The 16,380-nt window shown below is 36.5% G+C and overlaps 1 protein-coding gene across 4 annotated transcripts in view; it reads left to right on the top strand.

The window, feature by feature from the left end:
- Window positions 1–16,380, top strand: part of FAM172A (family with sequence similarity 172 member A) — a 452,093-nt gene that overhangs the window by 119,565 nt on the left and 316,148 nt on the right. For all 4 annotated transcript variants that reach the window (XM_055120157.1, XM_055120093.1, XM_055119959.1 and 1 more), the window contains one exon: window positions 83–274. In XM_055120157.1, the coding sequence (XP_054976132.1) occupies window positions 83–274 (192 nt within the window). The remainder of the gene's footprint in view (window positions 1–82; window positions 275–16,380) is intronic.

The following is a 16,380-nucleotide window of genomic DNA, read 5'->3' as shown; positions in this document are numbered from 1 at the left end:
TTATGAGACCATTTACTGTTCTTTTAACTGTTATTCACTATTATTGTTTTTTTTAGTTTTACTATTTTTCTTTTTAATACAGGTGGATGCCACTGAAAGTGAACCAAAGAGCTTCATCTTTATGAGTGATGATGCTTTGACAAACCCAGAGAAACTGATGGTTCTAATTCATGGTAGTGGCGTTGTCAGGGCAGGTCAGTGGGCTAGAAGACTCATTATAAATGAAGATCTGGACAGTGGCACACAGATACCTTTTATTAAGAGAGCTATGGATGTAAGTTCAATTTTTATATCTTATTTTATATTGTGTTTTATAGCTATATTATAAACTATTTTATCATGTTATTTCAAAGGTATGTTCTTAAACTAATCTTACCATAATCGTGACTTTCTCATTATTATTTATTTAAATTAAAGACTTATACGTTATTTTATACTTTCAACAAGGAACAAAATGGTATCTTAAGTGAGCAAAAAATTAGATGGCTCTGAAATGAAATTCCTCCAGCATGCAAGGAATTTGCTCTACACACTCCCAGATCCCTTAAATATTTTTCATATATTTTTGATTGGGACCAGAGAGGGGTTATTCAGTACATGGTTATATAGTACTTGCATGCTACTGACCCCAGTTCAATACCTAGCACTGCAGTTTATCCTCAGAATACTTCCAAAGGATATCCCTAAGCACCTAACCAGAAGTAAGTCCCAAAGACTGCGGGGTGTAGCACACTCCCCCCCAAAAAAGAATAAAATATGTTTGCTTTTCATTAAATGAAATATCCCTTCAAAGAGGGGATAAGGAGAGATAGTACAGCAGGTAGGGCACTTGCCTTGCATGCAGCCAACCCAAATTCAATCCCCAGCACCCCTTATGGTCTGCACAGCCTGAAGTAGACCCTGAGCACTACTGGGTGTGACCAGAAACAAAATGAGCAGAGATGGGGAATGTTTGACATAGGCTGTGAGAAGCCTGTGAAATCATGTGGTTTGGCCCTCGTACATGATGGGACAGACAGGTATGCATCTCATTGACTGCCTGTGGCCATCTGCCACTATTGCACAGCCCATGCATGATATAAATACCCAAATGGCTCTTGACAGCAAAATGGTTCCCTACCGCTGACTTAAGTGTCAACGACTAATGTCCTTGAAAATATTTTAGAAAAAAAATAACGTGACTGTTATTGTATGTATACCTTTGTCTAGCTAATCTAGTGACATAATACATTAAAGGAAATTTGATACTTAAACCAATCTCTTATTCCTTAAAAGAATAGTGGAAATAACTGTTTTTCTTATTCTTCAAAAATCTCTTTAGAGACTACAAAATACTTTATGCATAAGACAGACATACAAAATGATTTCAATATAATTATCATTTGAATTCAAACTTTTCATAAATTGAAATTGTAAATCGGTTTTCAAGGCCTGATATGTAGCTGAGTGAAAAAAGCACATACTTTCCATATATGAGGCCCCGAGTTCCATTCCAGTATCCCTCTTTACCCCCGAAATCTGTTCAAGGTTTTCTTCCCTGCATTAATAAGATAGTTTTTTTCTTTTAGCCTGTGACATCTGAATGTTTGGTTGCTTTTTTTTCCTGTTTCATTTTGTTTTGTTTTGTTTTGGGTCGACACCCAAAAATGCTCAGAGATCACTCCTGGCTTTGTGCTCAGGGATCACTCTTGGCAGGGCTTCCGGAACCATAGAGGGACTTGGGGATCAAACCTGGGCTGGCTACGTGCCAGGCAAGCTCCTTACCTCCTATGCATTATTGCTCCAGTTCCATCATTTTAAGTGCTATAATGAATAATGAAATGGTGGCAAGGTACAGTTTCCTTTCACATATGAGTAGAAAGTTTTTCTTCAGAAAAAAATTAAGTGGCAACTTGTATAAAATTCAGGAATATATTTGTGTGTGTATCCTTTATGCTACATTTTATTTTTTTTGTAATTAAAATTGAAAGAGTCACACCAATGATTCCAAAGGCCACAGATAATGTTTCTGGGGCTGGAGAGGTTAAGACGCTTGCCTTGTCCATAGCTGGCCCTATCCCCCGAGCACTGCCTCACTAAAATGGAATATGTTCCCTGTTCTCTTGACCCTGACAGGGTAATGTCAGGCCAGCTCTTTGCGATTATTTTTATTCGTTGACTTTGTAAAATGCTGTAAGTAGACATTTGTAGCTTGTGTACTTTTTTTCACTCTTCATGAATTATCTAAAGAATTTAAAGGCGTTATTTTCGCTGGCCAGCTGCTAACCTTAGTAGTCCATTTGAAATACCTAAAAGAAAGTTTATAAGGAAGTAGCTCATGTAAAATAATGCATTATTTAAACTTTCATATTTGAGATTATGAGTAAGAAAATGAACTTTCTGCGTGTGGGTTTGTGGTTAGAACAGATCTGGGTGATGCCATTGAAAGTTTGCATTACATGCAAATTGTGACCACAATTCAATGAATGTAATTTAGTAAAGAATAACAGATATTTGTACATGTGAGTGCTCAGAGTGAAATATTTTATGTAATTAAAATGTATCCGTTACTAGATTAACTAAGCCTTTCCCATTCTTAAATATTCTATTTCTGTGTGAGATTTTTTGAGGTGAAAGAGTATGTGGGAAGCCATGCTTAACATCTCGGAACAATCTGTTTGTTGATATCGCAAACAGGAGGGAGGAAGTTTGCCAGTAACATTAAAATAGTCAGTCATTTTGTTCTTATAATGTAGGAATAGCATCAGGAGATAATAATACTTCAATGCCTTGACTTTTTTCTGTTTTTCTCACTCATAGCAATTCAAGTTCCTTGAAAAGAAGCAGCTATGTTATAAGTACTTTAGTATCTTTAGTAGTCACTATGTAGTGTAGCACTGTAACACTGTCATCTGGTTATTCATTAATTTGCTTGAGCAGGCACCAGTAACGTCTCCATTGTGAGACTTGTTACTGTTTTTGGCATATCGACTACGCCATGGGTAGCTTGCCAGGCTCTGCCGTGTGCATAAGATACTCTCGGTAATTTGCCGGGCTCTTCGAGAGGGATGGAGGTACTTTGAGGATTTTAGTTCATTTACTTTATTCTCTTTATAAAAAATGAATATCATGATAATTTTCTACATGATGAACATTTTAAATAGAAATATCTCTTTTATGTGGATGATGCAGTTGCATAATTTGAGCCTTAATCTTTTCGTAGGTTTTCTCTGAAGAACCATCCGAATCTGAAGGATTCGGATGGTATCCAAATCCCCGTAGGGTCCTGTGGGGGTGATGGGGTTTCTCTGAAGTTCTTGGGGGATCTGCCTGTGTCTGGGTGCTGAGGGTCAGGAAAGGTGAGGGGAATATTGATATTTTTGGAAGCAGGTTGAAGAATGCTAACAAGGAGAAAGAATTTGCCTCATCCTTGCTTTTAAATCAGATTTTTTTTCTGCTTTCTTTATTTTCTGGACTTTTTTTCTGAAATTGCAGTTAACAAAAGGTGTTCATAGTTTGTAGAGGTTGGGAGCCACTATATTGTCCATGGTCTGTTTGGTTTTAATCACAGCTGACATAAATAACTGCTTCCATTTTCAGACTCAACAATATCATCCCTGATTAGCATCTAAAATATTTGTTTTATTCCACATGAGTGGTGTATAAAGTATACACATAAGAATGCTTATCACGACAGTTTTAAAAGCAACAAAACCTACCATCACCTAAATATCCACTAGCAGTGAGCTGTATTTTTATTAAATGAGCATATATTCATGTTTGGGAAGCTATGCAATTATTTAGAACAAGTTTTATATGTATATCTGTGTTTATGTTCATTCATACATCTTAAGACTTATCACATGAAAACACATGAAAGATGTTTGTTTAGAAGTACACTTTTATGGGGGGGACGGTTCAGAGAAGTAAAGAGGTGGACTAAAAGTAACAAAAATACAGTGGTGAAGGACCCAAAATAAATGGTACATTTATATATGTATGTATATCCATGTACTCACAGGCACACATACATGGATGTACATTAATGTTCTTGGAACTTTATGACTGGAACCATAAGGTTTTTTTTTTTTAACCTTTCAGTTTTAGTTTTTATATTTGATTCTTTTCTTACCTGATGCAGGTGTTTCTTTTATAATTTAAAAAAGGTACATTTCAAATTAAAAAAATTAAATAAAATATTCATGAAATAGATGGTAATATTGTAGTTACTAATTTAATTATTTCTACGAATTTAAATGTTTGAGTGTAAAATAAAATCGGTACTTCCTTCAAATAATTGTTGGTTTTTGTCCTTAGTAACTAATTTAGACCTCTGATATTTGTATTTCAAACCTCTCTAAGCTGAATGCAGCTGCTTTTTTTTCTTACTTGAAATGTGGATTGCTAAAGTATATATTGAAACCAAGAGCTCTAATTCCAAATTTGAAAAGTAAACCTTGAGATATTCTATTAATTAAGCAAAAAAACTATGACACTGTCAACTAAATGCAGTTGTTCAAGTTGAGAGTTCCAGGAAAGGTTAAAGACTTAGGTATTACTGAAGAGACAAGACATATGAGACCAGCATGCAACAAAATAAACTAAAGAAAAACAAACAGACAAACCCAAACAATAAAATGACAGTTCTCCTAACATGAAAAGAGAGAGGTTGTTAACGGCAGCTTATTCCCTTATGATTTCAGCCCCTGACAGCAGACAGGTCTGTTAGACGCATCATAGCAGGTATCCCATTACCTCTGGCCCTGTCAGGACTGAATTGGGGGTGGGATACTCTCCGTTTTGAAAATCTGATTACTGTTCTAGAATTTTGGCCATTGTTCTGAGATGTGAACAAAGCATTGTGTGATAGCTCTTTGTATCCAGATTGTTCTTTAGAGAGAAAGTGATTAAACTTTACATTTAAGGTTTCTTTGATAGCCAAGTACAGAACGATAATAGCATAGGACATATTCTGGCATCATCCCATAAAATGTATTACAAATCTTCTTACACCTAGTACCTATTTCTTGATGGTGGTATTCTATTGCCCCAACCTGTGATCAGGGCAGCTAGGAGCTACACCCATTGGTTCTCTGGCAACCCTCCTAGATGGTTGAATGCTGTGTCCAACAATGTGGTGAGTGGTGGCTGGTGGCTGGACAGGTGGTGCCAAGGATTGAACCTGCATCTGGCATGTGCCTTGCGCTATATCCCTGGCCCCTAATGCCTGTTTTTTAAAACTGTGTCTATAGTTGACGTCAAATAATTTTTAATGTAAACCTTAGACTTTTTCCAGAAATGAAAGAGAAAAAAATTTACTTGATTTTTAAATAAGCACTTTTTGCACTGAAATATTGTTTATAATTTTGCTATGCTTTGGTCTATTTCTCAACTATATACATAGTTTGAGGACTATTTTTCCTCTTGCTCACCTAAGACGTGGACATGAATGCTAAGAGACTTAGAATAGGTGCAGGCTTTTTGAAAGTATGACAAACGTCTTGGATTTTGTATCTTATCAGACTTTCTTTGGCCGTTGAGGTAAATCTTAGTGCACAGACAGCAGACATTCGAGTCTTGGTTAATTTCTGTCATGTTTTCTTCTGGGTCACTCTGGTGTCTTTGTCAAATCTGCGTTACTCTTGAGTGCTGCTGTATCTAATCTAGATCCCCTTTTCCTGGTTTTATTTATCTATTTTGGATCAAGCCCTAGTCAGCCACATACAACCCAAGCACCTCACCTGCTCTACTATTTCTCTGGCCTTATTTCATTTCAACTGCAGGCCCCTTTTCTGTGGTCCCTCCTTTAGTGTCAGCTGAAACAGTTTGATGTGTTGAATCAAAGCTGAATTTTGGAGTGAGAACATGTGTAAGATTATGCTGGATGAGGTTCTCTGGGTAGAAGGTAACTTCTGCAGTTATAATTAGTTCTCTTGATATATGCGGAGATTTGAAAAGCCATGACTTGCTTTGTATTTAACTTACACAGTAACTTCCCTAGAGAAAAACTATCAATACAATGGAATAATTAGTGGGAAATTATTGAATAGCCTTAATTTAACAACAAAAGGTTATAAGGTTATAAATAAACCAGCTATGCACATCTCACTGTACTTTTGTTTTTTTTTATTTTCAGCCTTTTTCACTTTATCTTTTATAATTTTATTTTGTTTATTTATTTACTTCCTTTGTTTTGGGGCCACACCTGGCAGTGCTCGGGGCTTATTCCTGGTTCTACGTGAAGAGACCAAATCCATGTGGGCCGCATGAAGCGCAAGCATATCCTAGACAAGCCCTGTCTGCTGTACTATCATTTCTGCCCTATCTTTCATGCATGGTTTAAAACAAATTATTTCCAGAATTCATCACTTTATCCCCCTAGTTTCTTAATTTGAAGATAAGATAAAGTGTTATCTCTTGGTAATAGGAAACAATTCCATTTTTACTTCAAAGAACTATACAAGTATGTCATTTGTTCATGAACATGTAGTTTGCACTTTGTCACGTAGATTTAGATAAAATATATTTACACAATCAAAAAAATAAAATAGTTTAAAGAAAATAATATACACAAGCTAACTTCAGGATAAATACTTATAAGTCTCTTTGGGAGTTGTTTTGTAGCATTTTATGCTTCTGATGTTTTTGTAGCATTTCATGTTTCTGATGATTTTACTCAAACTTTTTAAATGACATAAATAAAAGATGTTTTTAAAGTGTTAAGTTCTAGATAAATTGCCCATTTCAATAAATGATATTGGAAATTTTAACTTAATGCTTAAATGTTATAAATTTAGCATTAGCATGAAAGACATCTATTAATTATTTGTAGTATAAAGTACAATTTCTTTAAATTGAGTGGATTCAAGAGTAATTTTGATGGGAATAGACCATAATATAATCTAGTTTTTCATAGAACATATAGTCCTGATCCAGGGGGAAACTGTATAGGCCGAGTCTATGCTTTGCCGAGCAGAATCCTGGGTTCTATTCCCCTGAGTTCTGGTGGGGACTGACCCCCAGCACAGAAGGGAGAAGCCCCTGTTAGATTGACCCCAGAACCAACAAGAACAAAATAATATCCAGTCTTGTTTACCTAGACATAAAATAAACCACTATTTAAAAATTTATACTGAGATATAAAAGTTAGATGAAGTGCTTTGGAATAATCTGAATAGTTAGAATCACACAGCATTGTGTTTTAAGCTATTGTCAGTTTACTTCAAATGTAAATATAATCAGTAGTCTCCTTCATTCAGATGTCAACCATCTTAGAATATTTGTCATTGCTTTGTGATTATAATCTATTGAAAAGAAGATGGTACTGTGCTTATAAAGTCAAGGTAGAGGGTATGTCTCATGAAGTTTGAAACCTGGGTCTGGGAATGACCCAGCTAATATTAATAAAAAAAATTAAAATATAAGTAGTAGTCTATTAAGTATACATCCTGTAATTTTTATAAAGATGAATGTAATTTTAGGGTCATTCACATTTGGTTTTATAAAATCACTGGGATTTAAGCCACATTAGGTTCAGGATGCCATGCAGAAATGGCTAAAATAGCATATTGCTATTTTTTGTTCTTGCCTACATTTAAAATTACAGTTAACATGCATACTTTATTTATGAACAAAAATAAGTTATTTAAAATTATTTTATAAATTGAAAGTTACAAAATAAAGTTACCTCACCAGAAAAATTCAATATTTGCCAGAATTTGACCTTTTATTTTTCTAATACTGATTATGGTCAATAATTATTATGTTTCCCAAAGAAAATCGCTTTTCATTTAACTTTATTTTATTTTGGGCTTTGGGCCATACCCAGCTCTGCTCAGTGCTCACTACTGGTGGTGCTCAGGGACTGTTTTCAGCGCTGTGGCAGGATCAGTCCTGTGCGGGCAAGGACTTCCATCTGTACTGTATGGAGCGGGAGAAACATATTGTTTAAATTAGGGAACTACTGGAAGGAATCCTAGTTTGCTTTTCCTGCTGATTACAAAGAACATCACTTTGGCTATAATTTTCAGTTTCCCCACATTCAATAGTATGACTAAAGAATCTAAAATCTTTATTGACTTACCTTTATGCTAATCTTCAAAGTATTCTCACAGATCATTCATTATTGGGACTGGAGATACCGTATTTGGATTAAGGCACCTGTCTGGGTTCTCCCCCATATTGATTGTTACTTATTATCACATTCAGCTTTGGAAACTTGATTGAAACTAAGGGAAGCAATTCAGTATGTGTGTACAGTTAAATATTTTGATACAGCGTAAATTAAAAATAAACTGCTTTGTAATAAATCACTAACAAGGATTTCTTAATTCTTATGAAAAATAGGTATGTTTTGGAATGTAGTCCTGATTATACCATGTACGTAAACACATATCTGCATATGTTAGAAATATCTGTGTGTGTGTTGAAATTCCAAAATTGCTAATCCAATAAAAATATGAAAAAAACTACATCATTTGGAAAGCTCGTCGGTTCTGTTGGGAGGCGAGTACTTACTTATTCATACTGTGAGCTGCATATTTTAATAAATTTCCTTTTTTTGCAATGAAGTGGTCTTGGAAATATTTTACAGAAGATTTACCCAGAGACACACATGTGAGAACATTTTAAAACTTTTTAAGGTTAACCTTAAGTACTCCTCATTTGCATTTTCTGGTGGTAAGGAAGGGTCTTTTCATGCCTGTTTACTTAGAATTGTTAATGGTTAGAAAATGTACTCTTCTTTGAACATTGTGTGTTGTGATCAAAACCTTAAACGAGTTAAATTCTTCTATCAGAACAATCAAAAGTAATTGTCCTTTTTTCCCAGAAATTAACAAATGATCCCATCAGAGCCTGCAGGAGAGGTTTGGAGTAGGTCATCTGCTGCCTCGGGCATTTTCTCCCCCCACTCCCCCGCCAGGCTTTGGTTTACTTCCTCCCACTTTCTGCCTGTGGCACTGGATGTTTGTAAAATTTCACTTGCTCTTCCTCTCCAAGGAATCTCAGGGCTGGAGGAAAACTTATACAAAATTAATAAATAGTGTTACTCTTTCATTATTCCTTATCCAAGGCAATTTGCTACTGTCCATTTTAGAAGAAGAAAAAAAAGAAGGTTGTGTAGGAAGCACTTACAGCTGTGCATTTATAAGTGAAACCTTGGTCAATTTTAAAAAAGAAATGCAAAAGAAAAAAGTATATATCTTAGTATATGGAATGCTTTATTAAAATTAAGCATATTTACTCAGTCATTTCTCTAAGTTCTCCTTTACCCTTAAAGAGATTTTGAAGTTCTAAAATTCCCCTTTCACATAAAAAGGATGGGTTTAGTATGCTAGGACTAAATTAATGTGTTTGTCAGAGATGCCGCTTGACTATTTGAATATGCTTATTTGAAGATTTATTTTAATCCTCAGATGAATCCGTTTTTGGCTTCCTAAGCAGTGCTCAGGGCCCTAATCTGGGGACCACTCTCATCAATGCTTGACCTGTGTGTGTGTGAACCTCACATGTGTTCAGTGCTTGGGGCTGTTGTAGTGCAGTTCACACCCAGCAGTGCTCAGAGCCACCCCAGTGGTACTTGTGGACTCCCGGGCTATATACCTGGCCATGTTGGACGCAAGTGGGGGGTTGGGCGGTTGGGGGTGGGTAAGGCAATGATCAGACTCTGGGACTTCGGCCCATTAAGTATCTCTCTTGCCCTGTAAGCATATATTTGGCTTGGTAGGGATGCTCCCAGCCAATGCTCAGGGGCCTGGGAACTGCACTTGAGGCATTGTAGTTTAATGGCAGGGTTGGAGGGCAGAAATGCCAAACCTTGTATATGTGCCCAAAACTTAAGCCCTGGGTACCATGGAAAGCAGGCTTTTAGGAAAAATTAAAAGCATAAAATGTTTTGGGGGAGGTGGGATGGGTCCCACCCAGCTGAGCTCAAGGCTTATTCCTAGTTCTGTGCTCAGGAATCATTTCTGAGAGTTCTGGGGAGGGGGAGGGACTGAGGGGTGCCGGGATGGAAATTGGGTGGACTTTGTGCAAGACAAGCACCTTATTCACTGTACTGTCTCTCCAGCCCCCCGAAACTTTTTCAAGTAAAAAAATAATTTTGAGTTCAGATTCTTTTAGGTTTTTTTTATATATAAAATTAAATGAATTTGTCTCAAATGAGATGTAAACTATTATAATATTTGATTATTTTGGTAGCATTGTTGCTTTTTATTTGACTTCATCCAGATTTCTTGAACATAATTAAGCATATAGCATATGCATTGAGTTATTTATCAGCACAGCGATGCAGACCTAGAACACTCCATTTTCACTTGCTTCTTGCATCCCCCACCCCACAACAAGGAATATGTATTTTTCATGGAATTGGTTAGGACACTGATTCCCAGAGTGGATGCTGCTGCTCCCTGGGGTAATTGTTTACCAGAATGATCCAGGTGAGGGACATACTAAGTCTCCTGTATTCATTTGTTCATTAAAGAAGGTAGATTTCCAGGCCTTAATGGCAGGGTTGGAGGGCAGAAATGCCAAACTCATGGTTTCTTCTCCTTGACCAGGGGAAGTAGGCCAAATGTGTGGATCACTGAGGTTTATGCAGGTGTTCTCAGCTTCAGGTTGGCATTTGGAGAGAGAATTGTTCCGGGTGTGGATTGCCCCATGCAGTCCTTAGTGCTTGCCCACGCGGTGCTTGTAGCACTGCAAGCACACTGATTCAATTTGTGAACTTGTTACATAACCGGGGCTCTCACTTTTCCTTTATCTGATGCCTCCTTTCTAAGTTCTTACTTTTTTGGTTTTCATAAAATTCTTGTGTAAGTCATTCTTGGATTGTTTGAGGTAAGAATCACTTCCACTTAGTGGTAAATAGCAGTATTCCTGATTTTTATCGTATAATTTGAAGATCTGTGTTAACAGCTTTAGACATTGGTGGCAGGGGGTGAGGGTTAGGAATTAGAGCTGATTGAGAGTGCTCTGAGTCTGGTTTCTGGATAAGAGTAAAGTGTAACATTACTATTGAGGCTATTACTACTTCCTTAAATAACACTTAGAGATATTATACTTTGTCAGTTATTTCTGTTGTCTTCATTGGAACCATCCAGTATTGGCTTTCATAAAATGCTTTGTCATCTGTCTACACATTATCAAGTATGTGGAAAATATGATAGCAGGAAGTTCTAACTTCCTTTTCCACTACGATTTTGTAGATAAATGCATAATTCTGGTTCTGTTTATTTTTTTTTTACAATAAATGTTACTCATGTCATTGAGCTATGATCTAATAAAGAATAAGACTACTTTAAAAATCCCAAGACCTATTTGAATCTAGATTGTGCTGGACCATTTGTTATCTCCTGTCTGGTTATAGAAGTGCCACAATCTTGGTGATTTCTGGACCCCCTCTGAATAGTATGTTTATGTTTGGGTTGAAGTTTCTTTTAAATGACTCATTTGTGCTGTCTGCTATTTCGAAACAATTTGTACTTATATAGTTGGTAAGCTCATTTCTTTGTTAATTGAATCTTTCTTATAATGCTTCTGATAATTCTGCTTCATTTCTGGCTTTCATTTAAGTGGTTTTTTGTTTTGTTTAGTTTTTGTTTTTTTAATTAAGGGCAGCACCCAGCTTGCTTGGGGGGCTTACTCCTGGTCTGTGCTTAAGAATCACTTCTGGCAGAACTCAGGGGACCATATGCAGAGCCAGGGATTGAGCCAGCATTGGCCGCATACAAGACAGTTATTTTCAGGCCTTTAAATTTTAATTTATTGTTTTCCCATTCTTAGAATAGGTATGACTTTACATATGGATTTGACTTTATTTTTCTAAGTTTCAAGGGAAAAAGTCTCATTATTATGCACTTTTTAATATATAAAGTTCTTTTAACAATATTTTTCTACTTCTTTTGACATTAAGCCGACAACAATTCTACTTTCCTAAAGCAACTCATTTCCCTTTTAAACTCATACTTCTGGTATTGGCACTCTGATTTTACTAGCCTCCCTTGAATACAAAATTTTAGATTTTACAGTAAAAAGGTTATAGGCAAATAGCCAGCTGTCAGATTCTTGAGGTCAGATACAACTACTATATATGAGATGCTCTGTTTTGGCTTCATACTACTTGCCAGATTGCTAAGCAGATGTTCTAGGCTATAATTCAGGAAACTGGGACCCCTTGAAACATTCCCTGAGAGTCACTTTTGACATCTCCGAATCATTTATTTAAAGGTAATTAGTTCTAGTGAAAATGAAAATGCATTGATATGAAAAGAACAAAATTATTTCATAGTGTTTGGGAGTTGTAGAGTTGTAGCATGATTAGAAGCTTGATTACAGATATTTATATAATAATAGAAAAATTAATTTTAACAGTACAATTATGTCACTTCAAGGTAATTTTTTTACTTGAGGATTATTACAAAAAAGATTTCTCTTTATACTTTGAGGACTACTGGTTGACTTTGTGTTGAAGAACTTATAAAATGCCTATTTTTATGCAGAAAATAGGTAGATGGGTTCTATATCATTTCAACTGTAATATATCCTAGTACATGTCAGCATTTTTCTTATGTGTTTCATCAATACTTTTTGTCTGTTCTGCCTTTTTTGAAAAAACTAATTTAAAGTTTCCTTATCTATATTTTAAGCGTTCATAAATAACTATTTTAAATCCAGTTTCCCGGTCCTTTATGTTCATATTAACATAATGATTGCACAAAATATTAAAATTAAGCTAATTAGCTATTATAACGAAAAGTTAAAAATTAATATATATTCATGTAGATCTCTTTGTCTATGTTTAATGGCCATATAATTTGTACTATGTCAATATAATTTTACTTGTAAAATATATTAGGCTTTTCAGAAAAGCACTTTACACATAAATAGTGTTATAAGATTCAGTATCTTATTAGTGGGAAAATTCTTAGCTACCATATTATAAGGAAGGTAAGAATTGATAATAGGAATAAAGATCTAAATCTCCTTTTTTTAATGTATAAATGTAAATTTAAAATTCGAAGGGTTCATTGTATATTCAGGGTATTCATAGCAAACACATAAAAGTAATGAAGTCTCAGTATGAAAATCAAACTATAAAATCACTTCTGTTCTTCCTTAAACAGTTCTTTCATTTAAAAAATTCATATTTTGGATAAATAACATTATAGTGAGATCAATGCAAAAGACCAATCTCAGCAGTTCATCCAGAGTTGTAGAAAAATAACTTCGGGTGTTAGTTTACCAAGTTTCCCCGTCCTCTAGACCTAGGTGAATAGATAGCCACAGCTGTGTGCAGTTCCTATTGGATTAAAAGTTGTATAACTCTATGGAAAAGGAGGATATCAGTACTGTCCATGTCAGAATTATAACTCAGGGCAGAACTTTGGAGTCTGGAGATTTTAAGGATTTGTGTGTGTAGCAAGTTTGTAGTTGGCTAAGGCAGCTGAATATTGGTGATCTTTGTCTCCATTCCTTTCCTCCTCTTTCTTCTCTTCCCCTCCCTCTCCTTCCTTAACAAGTGATTATACTACAGTATCAGTTACTCTATTGTGTCGATTCCAAAGTGCACGTTTTCTTTATAGTTTAACACTTTTAAAATTGAGACTAGATGTCTTTTTCATCACCCAAATTTTTAACTGGTGGGGAGGAAAAGAATCAGATCTAGAGATCAATGTATAATCTTCAGAACTGATAACTAATAGATTGGAAATATAAAACACTAAAAGTAACTAAATTTTAAAAAATAATAAATTGGAGACATAGGTTAGGTCTACTTGCCAAATTAGAGAGCTGATAGGTTTCTGGACGGAGTTCTGCCAATTTCCCCTCCAGCCTCACCCTGGGAAGCTATGACCCTCAGTGACGGGAAGAAAGCCAGTGTCCGTGGGCAGCTGGCAGCCCAGGTGGGAGGAAGAGGTAGAGGCTCCAGCAGCTGTTCGCCAGTCACAGGGGCCTGCCCTGTTCTGGGGCAGACAGGATGGTGGGGGTGGGGGGAAGCAAAGTGAGAATTGTTAGTCCTTGTCAAGTTAGTAAGTAAAAATTTCTTCTCTGAAATAGTGAAGCCCTGCTCTAAAATTTAGGTATCAGTCCAAAACATCCCCTCACTACCCTGTCCGAAAAATAGCACTTACAAAATATGCCCGGGAGCACAATCGTGTTTTATTGTCTCTTTTATGAGTCTGGACTCTTTGCTCCTTTCTGTTTCCATGTATTTTTACTTCCTGTCAACATATGATGATTTTCTTTCTTCTTCTTTAAATTTATCTGTTTCTTGGGGATGCAGATTCTTTGAGGAATGGGGCAGGGTGAGGACTTTTATATTTATCCTGTTGTACAGCTGCCCTGACCTGACACATGCCTACCTTGGCTAAATGAATTCATTTGTCCCACAAGCTTATTATATTTTTCAAAAATTCAAACTATATGTGAATATCTTTATTTGGTCCACCTAAAGCCAACTTCTTTCTTAAAGATCATTAGCACTGAAGAAACTTTGGTATATCTACACAATGGAATACTATGCAGCTGTTAGAAAAGATGAAATCATGAAATAAGTGGATGGACACGGAGAGTATCATGCTCAGTGAAGTGAGACAGAAAGAGAGGGACAGACATAGAATGACTGCACTCATTTGTGGAATATGAAGTAATGTAATAGGAGACTAATACCTAAGGATAGTAGAGATACGGGCCAGGAGGATCGCTCCACGGCTTGGAATGGTCTCACATGATGGGGGGAAGGTCAGCTAGGATAGAGAAGGGACCAGTAAGTAAATGATGGTTGGAGGACTTGCTCGGAATGGGAGATGATTGCTGAAAAGTGGTCTATGAACCAAACATGATGGCCGCTTAGTACCTGTATTGCAAACTATAGCACCCAAAGGGAGAAAATAAGAGGGAATGTGCCTGCCACAGAGGCAGGGGGTGGGAGGGGATGGGGAGGCGGGAGGAATACTGGGAACATTGGTGGTGGAGAATGGGCACTGGTGGAGGGATGGGTACTTGATCATTATGACTGAAATGTAATCATGAAAGTTTATAGGTCTGTAACTGTATCTCATGGTGATTTATTAAAAAAACACTTTTCTAAAAATAAATTAACTAATTAATTAAAAAAAGAGAAAGAAACTTATATTTCATCTCACCACCTTGCCCATCTGGAAAAATCAGTAGCACCACTGTGAACTTTACTTAGAGGATTTTTCTATATAAGACATCTAGATAAATATGCAAGAATGAGAAAAAAAAAAGATGTATTTATTTTAGGATGAAAGTTAAAATGTAGTATTTGTCAGAGCATAAGTATATTAAAATTCTATCTCAGTATCAGGGGAATTGAGTTTTTGAGGCAGGAAAAAAATCTTTTAAAATAATATTTATTTAAGGCCGGAGTGGTAGTACAGTGGGGAGGCTGTTTGTCTTGTACACGGCTGACCCAGGTTCAATCTCCGGCATCCCACATGGTCCTCCGAGCACCACCAGAAGTAATTCTTGAGTGCCGAGCCAGGAGTAACCCCTGAGCATCGCCAGGTATGGCCCCAAAATAAAAAAAATAAATTTAAAATTTTCAAAAGTTACATTAAATAGCCATGATTTAGAGAGTTACTGATAGTTTGTTTTAGACGTACAATGTATCAGCACCAGTCCCTCTACCTTGTTCCCTGATTCCCTCCCCCCTTCAACCCCGATCCTCCCCTGCCTATCAGCATGAAAGGCACAGTAAAAAGCTTCAGTGGTTGTGCTTAGGTCTCATGTTTTGTTTTCATTGAATCTGTATTTTGGATGTTTATAGCCCTCACGCATACCACTGGTACAACTGAAGCCCTGAGGCCCGTTCACCCATTGCTTCCCAGTTTCTTTCCTCTCTGTCCATCTCCTCTCTGAACACTGGAATCAAGGGTAATCTAGGTATTCCCCTTTTGCTACAGTACATTTCGTTACCCTGTATTCTGTATACCACAGGTACGTGAGATCATCCTATGTTGGTCTTTCTTCTTCTTGCTTACTATCCATCGGGTCATAGATTGGCAAATGGAAAGTATATTCAGTGTATTACATTTGGTATGTTTGCTGTGATCTAAAATTTATGACCATAAACTGTGTTTATTCAGCATATTGATGTTGCCACGAAAGTAACCATGAAACTATAACAGAAGGGGTGTGTGTGGGGGGGTAAAGACACTTGGAAAATCAGAAAAACTGATTTAATAATGAACTACCCTCCGATAAAATAGATTAGGGCTGCTTTCCTTCTTATCCTTTCTTTTCTTTTTGTTTTCGGGCCACATTGAGCATGCTCAGAAGCTTCCCTGGCTCTCTGTGGAGGCCATCAGCATGGCCGCAGGGTGTTGACCCTTGCAAGCTGCAATCAAGAAAAGAGCCTTAGCTCCTGTATAAGGG

The sequence above is a fragment of the Sorex araneus genome, chromosome 1 (genome assembly GCF_027595985.1).
Source record: "Sorex araneus isolate mSorAra2 chromosome 1, mSorAra2.pri, whole genome shotgun sequence".
NCBI classification, from domain to species: Eukaryota; Metazoa; Chordata; class Mammalia; order Eulipotyphla; family Soricidae; genus Sorex; species Sorex araneus.
The sequence above is the reverse complement of the archived record's forward strand: the minus strand, read 5'-3'. Positions and strand labels throughout refer to the sequence as shown.